Below are 8,025 nucleotides of genomic sequence, written 5' to 3' on the forward strand. Positions count from 1 at the left end.
GGGGCAGTTCTTCTCTGTTCTGTAGGGTTGCTATGAGTCAGAACGGACTTGGTGGCAGTGGGTTTTGTTTTTTATGGGTGGGGAGAGAGGGGAATGGGAAGTGGCTGCTAATGGGTATGGGGTTTCTTTTTGAGATGATGGAAATATCTGGAATTAGTGGTGATGCTTGCACAACTGTGTGAATAGACTAAAAATACGGCATTGTATACTAGAGATGGTTGAACTATATGTGAAGTTTATCTCAATAAATCCAAGTATATGGTAGCGTAGTGCCTAAGGCATTTGACTGCTAACCAGAAGGCTGGCGGTTCACACCCACCAACCATGCCTCAGAAGGAAGATGGGGCAATCTACTTCCACAATGATACCACCTCGGAAACTTGAGGAGGGGTCGCGCCATGAGTCAGATCCAACTCGACGGCAGTGAGTTTGGTTTGGTTTGATGTCTGATAGGGCAAAAGAGTTTACATTTTTTTAAAAAACAGGTTAACTTTGTGATAAGTTGCTTTTAAACTTTTAATGGTAACATTCATCCCTGTACATTTTGGCTTCAGCTTCCTAAAAAATTGTTTTGCAGAGTAAGGTGGCTGTTCACATCCAGGGCACATTTATCTCTTTGGTCTCCACTCTTAGGACTGGTGCTTGGAGCTGCCATTGAGTGTGGCCGAGTCCTGACCCACCTCACCTGCCACCCTGTCTACATTCTGAGAGGGGGCTATGAGCGCTTCTCGGCCATGTATCACTTCTTCAGGACCCAGAAGATCATCTGGATGCCCCAGGCAAGGCAGCGTGCTGAGTGTGGGCGGGCTCAGGTGTCTCGGGTACCCGGCTGCTGTCAGTGATGGGGAGTGTGCACTGTTCTCACGCCGGCCCAGTCTGGTTCTGTGCGCTGCTGGTGGCCTCTGCTGGGATTTCTTGGGGCCCTGTTCAGCCTTCCCTTGGCCCCGTCTGTTACTGTGACTCCTTCCAACCCCTACCTGGAGTCTCCCAGCACCTATGGTTCCCATTCCTTCACTGCCCACACGCCTGGCCTGCCAACCCCGGGAATGACCTTGGGGCATGCTTGTTGTTGTTGTTATGTGCCATCGAGTCAAACCCGACTCATAGCGACCCCTCCTTGGGTTTCCGAGGCAGTATCACTACGGAAGTAGGATTGCCCAACCTTCCTTCCAAGGAGTGGCTGGTGGGTTTGAACCGCCAGCCATCTGGTTAGCAAGCATCAGGGGCATGCAGTGGTGGGGAAAGAGGCGTAGGCCAACCTCAGTGAACCCTTCTTGGCCCTGCTGGCTCAGATGCTCCAGCCAGCATTGGGTGAAAAGCAAGTAGGAGTGTCTGACATTGTGTTGCTGTTGTTAGACACTGTTGAGTCCGTTCTGACTCATAGCGGCCCTCCGCACAACAGAACAAAACACTGTCCAGTACTGCACCGTCCTCACAATCTTTGCTATGCTACAGCCCATCATTGCAGCCACTGTGTCAGTCCATCCTGTTGAGAGTCTTCCCCTTTTTCACTGACCCTCTGCCTTACCAGGGAATGGTCCCTTCTGACCACGTGACCAAAGTAGGTGACACGAAGTCTGGCCACTCTCACTTCCAAGGAGCATTCCGGCTGCACCTCCTCCAGGACAGATTTGTTCATTCTTGTGGCGGTCCATGGTACTTTCAGCATTCTTCACCAACACCACAGCTCAAAGGCATCAATTCATCTGCAGTCTTCCTTATTCATTGTCCAGCTCTCACATGCATATGAGGCAATTGAAAATACCATGGCTTGAGTCAGGTGCACCTTAGTCCTCAAAGTGGCACTGAGGTATATTTGAGGTGCAGTGAATTACATGTATTTAAAGTGTACGGTTGGGTACATTTTGTGTGTACCAATGACTTTTTTCCCTTGCCCTCGTCTTGTCATGTGGATTGGAAAGAAGGAACTTGGGGTCATAGCTGATGGTAGCTGTCAGAGGGATGTAGGTTTGCTTTGGGAATCTTTGTCCCCATTTCAGGTATGAGAGTGAAAGCCTATTACCTGTTCTGGTGTACTGCATAGCGGGGTGTTGCCACTGCTGCCCAAGGAGCCCCCTGTATAAGGGAGCCTCTGGTCTCTAAGCTGCCCCCCCCCCTTTTAAACAGAGCAGCCTACAACTTCCTCTGTTTTACATAATGGCATCCTCTAAATAAGATTTCACTTTGAACCAAGAGGGTTCTGTGATTTTTTTAAAAAAAATGTATAACTACTTCGCAGTGAGACCACTGCTAGTGGTAGATGGTGGATGCCCTTGGGTGGTTTCAATCCGAGGGTGGTACAGTCGGATTGCATGTTAGAAAGATGGGCACTGATTGTGTTGTGGAGAACAGAGCTATGGGGCTGATGGGATTCAGGGAGCTCATCCAGGAGGATGTTTTCCCAACAGGAGGAATTAGCTCAGGTGCTAACCAGAAGGTTGGTGGTTTGAAACCAGCAGTTGCTCTGTGGGAGAAAGATGAGAGAGCCTGCTTTCTGTAAAGATTTACAGACTTGGGAACCCTATGGGGCATTTCTACTCTGTCCTGTAGGGTTGCTATGAGTTAGAATAGACTCCATGGCAGTGGAGTGGGCAGAAAGGACAGAGAGAAGGGGAGGGAGTCAAGAAATATTTAGGAAGTGTATTGATTGGACTGGGTGGGGTAAGGAATTATCTTGGTTCTCCAGGCTGCTACAACAGACACACCACAAGTGGGTGGCCTCCACAACAGGGATTTATTCTCTTACAGTTTAAGAGGCTAGAAATCTGAATTCAAAGTGCCAGCTCTAGGGACTGGGTGAAGGCCCTCAACTTTGGGCTTCTGCTCTGCCTCTTGCTTCCAGCCCAGTGGAGTTGGAGGCATCTCTTCACTCAGGCAACTGCTGGCAGCTGAGGCTGACAGACCCAAGGTTGACAAGTAACATTGCATAGTCCTAAGATTATTAAGCCACACAGTAGGCCACTAGTTCAAGCCCAGAAACAGTCCCAAGATCGGCAGGAAACATGGCAGGCTGCTAAATGAAGACTCGGCTACCTGCAGAGACCTCTCTCAAAGTTGCTTCTGTTCTGGAAGCAGACACATCCCTAAGGCAGCTACTCAGGTGCTCACAGCAGACTCCACCATGGAGCTGATTGCCAGTCTCATCATGGGGAATCACTAAATACAGCTGCCCAGCCACTCAAACCCAGACCCAGACACATAACTTTAACTACCACGGGAGTCTAGGGTCATGCCCTGGTTTTAGGTGTGGGTGGCAGTGGCTTAGTTCACTGAGGTGGGGAGCATGGAAGGAGGAGGTAGCTTAGGGGAAGATGATGGGCTCCATTTGACCATGTTAATTTGAGATACTTATTTCTCTCACCGTGACTCGGGGTGGTGCAAATGGCTGCCATGCCAACTGAGGACTGAAAGGTTGGAGGTTCTCGTCCACCCGAGGTGTGTCAGAAGAAACACCTGGTGGTTTACTTCTGAAAAGAATCCGCCATTGAAAACCCTATGGAGCATGGTTCTGCTTTGACACAGGGGGGTCACTGGGAGCCAGAGATGACATGGCAGCAAGCTTATAAAACATTTTCTTTTACACTCGTCAAGATGTGATTGTCAACACCACGTCCTCTAGAATTAGTGTGCACTTGCTCTTTATAAGGAGCTCTGGCGGCACAGTGGGTGAGGCATTTGGCTGCTAAGCAGAGGTCAGCGGTTCAGACCCACCAGCTGCTCTGTGAGAGGAAGATGGGGCAGTCTGCTTCCGTAAAGATAGACAGTCTTAGAAACCCAATGGGAGTTCCTATTAATCAGAATTCACTCAGTGGCAGTGGGCTTGGTTTTTGCTCTTTATAGTACAGCATGTCTTTCTTTAATCCATGCTACACCCTTTCCCCTTCCCTGTGCACACACAGTAAAGGAAGCTGGTTTGAAGGCAGCAGGAAGAGAGCTGACAGATCTGTGTAGGTCTTCAGTGAGACTTTTCCAGTGGAATTAGGGGGAGTTCATCTGACGACCAGCAAACTGTGTGTCCCGTAGCTGGCTGCTTCTGGGTGGGCTCAGCCTGAGCTCTGGGGTGAGCTTGCATTTGCAAGCAGTGGGCCGGCCTGCACTGACGGATGTTGGGTGTCCCTGTGAACTGACTGGCTGTCTAGGAGGCTCTGAGTGCTTTTGGGGCTAGCAGCTGGGGAAGAATGTGGCCTTGCAGCAGGTTTGCTATGTGTGAGGGGAGTGGTGCTGGGTCCAGGACACACTGAGGAGGTCACTGCAGTAGCCTGAGGTATTGACGATGTTATTTCTGAGTCAGACTTGGAACTAGAGGATTTTGGGAACTGGCTTTGACCTTTCAAATTACATAGGTCAGCATCTTTCAAAGTACTTCTCATGGAATATTGGCGGAGAAATATGGTCCCTAGTCAGGTCACATTAGAAAACGGTTGGTGTACAAGTTAACAGACTTCTTTACTGAAGGACTTCTTAACACCTTTCATTGCTAAATGCAGAGTTTCTGTGAGAAGATGATCATAGGTACTTGGTTCTCTGGAGCCTTTGCCACACAGCATTCTGAGGGACTGGGAGCTCTGGTGGTGCAGTGGTTAGGGCATTTGGCTGCTAACCAAAAGGTTGGTGGTTCGAACCCACCAATCACTCTGTGGAAAAAAGATGAGACAATCTGTTTCCATAAAGATTTACAGCCTTGGAAACCCAGTGGGGGTTGCTATGGTTCAGAACTGACCCAGTGGCAGTGAGTTTGGCTTTGACTGTTTCTTCTTCCACACTCTGGGAAATGAAGAAATAATCCTCTTTGTTTCTTTGCTTTTAAAATAAATTAAATTTTTATTATCATAATTTTGGACCTGAAATTCAGTAAGCTTTTATTTAAGTGGATGTCCTGTTCTCCCACCTCTCTATATACTCAATCCCTTCATCAGAATTCATTTTCTAATGACAAACAGGGTCTATGTGAACAGTTTTACTGTTTTTTCTTAAAAAGCATTTAAATTATGGCAGCCTCCAAGTATAATAAAAGGGCTGCACCTCCCCAGCCCACCCCCAATTGCACACTCCCTGGGTTTGCACAGTTGTGGACCACTGAGTACATGACTCCAGTGTTAGCACACCTGGCAGGTGCAGATAGGGGCTGTGGAGGGGAGTGAGATGTCAGGATTGAGATCAACTCTCTGTACCATGATGGGGGGGGAGGGGTTCAGTCCTGCTGCTGCTACTGGCTCTGTGTCTCCTAGTGCAGATCATTGTGGGAAGCCCAGGTCTGAGCTAATTCACAGACCTGGGATCATTTGGCTAAGGCATGTTTGCTGATCCACATTTCAGAACATAGACACCTCCCTGGAGAATGTACTTAGAGCAGTCTATCTCCTTCCCCACCTCAGGAACTGGATGCATTTCAGCCATACCCTGTTGAGATAATACCAGGCAGCATCTACTTGGGCAATTTCAGCCAAGCCTGCAACCCTCAGATTCAGAAGGATTTGAAAATCAAAGCCCATGTCAATGTCTCCATGGAGACAGGACCATTGTAAGTAAAAGAGATACACAATGGATTTTTTTTTCTTTTTCTCTAGATGAAGTGTCGTTTGTTGATACCTGTTCCTAGTGACGTAATCATAAAAGCTGAGAGCTGAAAAGGCTCTCACAGGTCAGCACGCGCTGGAGTAGGGGGAGACCTCATCTCCATCTCTTCCTGGTCTGCGGTCAGTTTCCTGGCCTGGCCTCCTCTGCCTCTGAGGGAGACCCTGTACTTACCCTTTCAATGTGAACAACAGTAATGCTTTCCTGGAATTGAGTATTATAATTGAGTATTATGACACAGAACATCCTGTTCTCACTGCCTCAGTCCCTCTGGGAAATGCCGCCCTGTGGAGAGTTGTCCTGGTGCCAGGGAGACACACACACGCACACAGACACACACACATGCACACTCGTGGTCATCGTTTTTCAGGCAGCAGGAAAGCCCCACACAGCCTTTGTCTTCCCAGCTGGGCTCAGTCATGGTCACAAAGGTCTAGCCCTGTCAACCCCTCCTCTCCCAGCTCCTGATAAAGCTAGAAAGATTCAGTTCAGGGAGAATGAATGCATAAGGAATCTAGGAACAAAAAATACTTTATAAAAGGCAATTAATTTGATTTATCAATATAAAAATAATAATCAGTTAGCAAAATAGAAAAGATCCAATTGACAATAGCAAGGAAAAAAGGATTAATATTCATAGAGATACCTGGTGACCGCTGCCAAGTGTTCTTCAGGGCCACAATAGATGGGCCCTGATGGAATGGGAGAAAAATGTGGAACTGAACCCCAAATCCCTAAAAACAAAGTCAAAAAACAAAAATCTGACCTACTGGATTTGTTGAGACTAGAGGACTACCCAAGACTATTGTCCTGAGCCACTCTTCAAGCCTTGAACCAAAACTAACCCTTAAGGTCACTTTGTAGCTAAATCGCAAATTGGCTCAAAAGATAATGACCGTTACCTCCTATAAATTACCTGTGCTCCTTTGAAAAAAAAAAATCACCTATATGAGACCAAACAGTCAACAAAGACTTTAAAACAAAGATGAGAATAGAAGGGGACTGGGAAACTAGATTAAGGGAAACAGAACAACCAGAAGGGAAATATTTGGAATGTTCACACCTTGTGAAGAGCGTAGCCAAAGTCAGAACAACTTATGTAGAAATTGTTGAATTGGAACCTAACTTGCTGTGTAAACCTTCACCAAAAACACAATAAAATATTTAAAAACAGATTTGCAGGGATAAATTTAACAAGAAACATGTAGAATTTATGTTTAGAAAATGCCAAAGCTTTAATGAAGTAGATAAAAAAAGATATGAATCACAGGAAAGGCTTTCTTGGGGAGGAAGCCTAATACTTTGACAATGTTCATTGTCCGTGAATTAATCTATATGTTCAAAAAGATCTCAGCCAAAAAGTGAGTGGAATTTTCCATGTGTGTGGAAGTAGATAATTTGATATCAGTGTTCATCTAGGAAACTAAATAGTAATGAAAACGAAAAGTTAGCACAGAGGAACTTCTTGATTGTGCTGATGTTCCCACATAAATATATACGTATCAAAGTTCATCAAATTGTACAGTTTAAATATGTGCAGTTTACTATATGTCAATTTTACCTCAAACTGTGGAGGAAATGACAAAGGTGAAATCTAGACACACAAATGAAGAACTGAAAGGCTTCGTCACTATAGATCCTCATAAAAGGAAATACTAAAGGATGTTCTTCAAGTCAAAGGAAACTGATTCCAGACGGAAGCAGGGAAATGTGAGAAGAAAGGACGAGCAACTGAACGTTTAAATATGAGGCAAATCGAAATCGGCGTGGACAGCTTGCACAGTAATTAACAATGTCTGTAACCCATTAAGGAGCTCTGGTGGGGTAGTGCCTAAGGCATTTGACTGCTAACCAGAAGGTTGGTGGTTCAAACCCACCAGCCACTCCTCGGAAGGAAGGTTGGGCAATCTACTTCCATAAAGATTTACTGCCTCAGAAATCCAGAGGGGGTCACTGTGAGTTGGAATTGACTTGATGGCAGTGAGTATAACCCATTGCTGTTGAGTTGAATTCTGACTCATGTTGTTGTTGTTGTTATGTGCTGTTGAGTCAGACCTGACTCATAGCGACCCCTCCTTGGGTTTCCAAACCAAATAGTTAATACATGAAACGTAAATGGACTGAATGGTCTTGTTAAGAGTTACAGATATCACCAGTGTTCACTGGAGCCCTATTGACAATGGCCAAAACACCGAAGCGATCTAAAAGCCCATCAGTGGACGAATGGATAAACAAAATGTGATACACACATACAATGGAATACTGTTCACCCAGAAAGAGACATGAAGTCCTGATACATGCTACAATGTGGACAGAGCTTGAGGGCATTATGCGGTGTGAAATACATCAATCACAAAAGGACAAATGATGTGTAACCTCACTTACATAGAAGACTAGAACAGGCAGAGGTATAAAGACCAAAGTTTATTCATGGCCATCATGGGTGGGAGG

The 8,025-nt window shown here is 46.1% G+C and overlaps 1 protein-coding gene across 1 annotated transcript in view; it reads left to right on the forward strand.

Annotated features, from left to right (window-relative positions):
* STYXL1 (serine/threonine/tyrosine interacting like 1) overlaps positions 1-8,025 on the forward strand; it is a 29,923-nt gene that overhangs the window by 10,858 nt on the left and 11,040 nt on the right. Inside the window, exons 4-5 of the mRNA XM_007940224.1 lie at positions 634-779; positions 5,376-5,521. Coding sequence (XP_007938415.1) covers positions 634-779; positions 5,376-5,521 — 292 coding nt within the window. The remainder of the gene's footprint in view (positions 1-633; positions 780-5,375; positions 5,522-8,025) is intronic.

The sequence above is a fragment of the Orycteropus afer genome, unplaced genomic scaffold (assembly GCF_000298275.1).
Source record: "Orycteropus afer afer isolate SDZICR_OR568_19922 unplaced genomic scaffold, OryAfe1.0 scaffold00006, whole genome shotgun sequence".
Lineage (NCBI taxonomy): Eukaryota > Metazoa > Chordata > Mammalia > Tubulidentata > Orycteropodidae > Orycteropus > Orycteropus afer.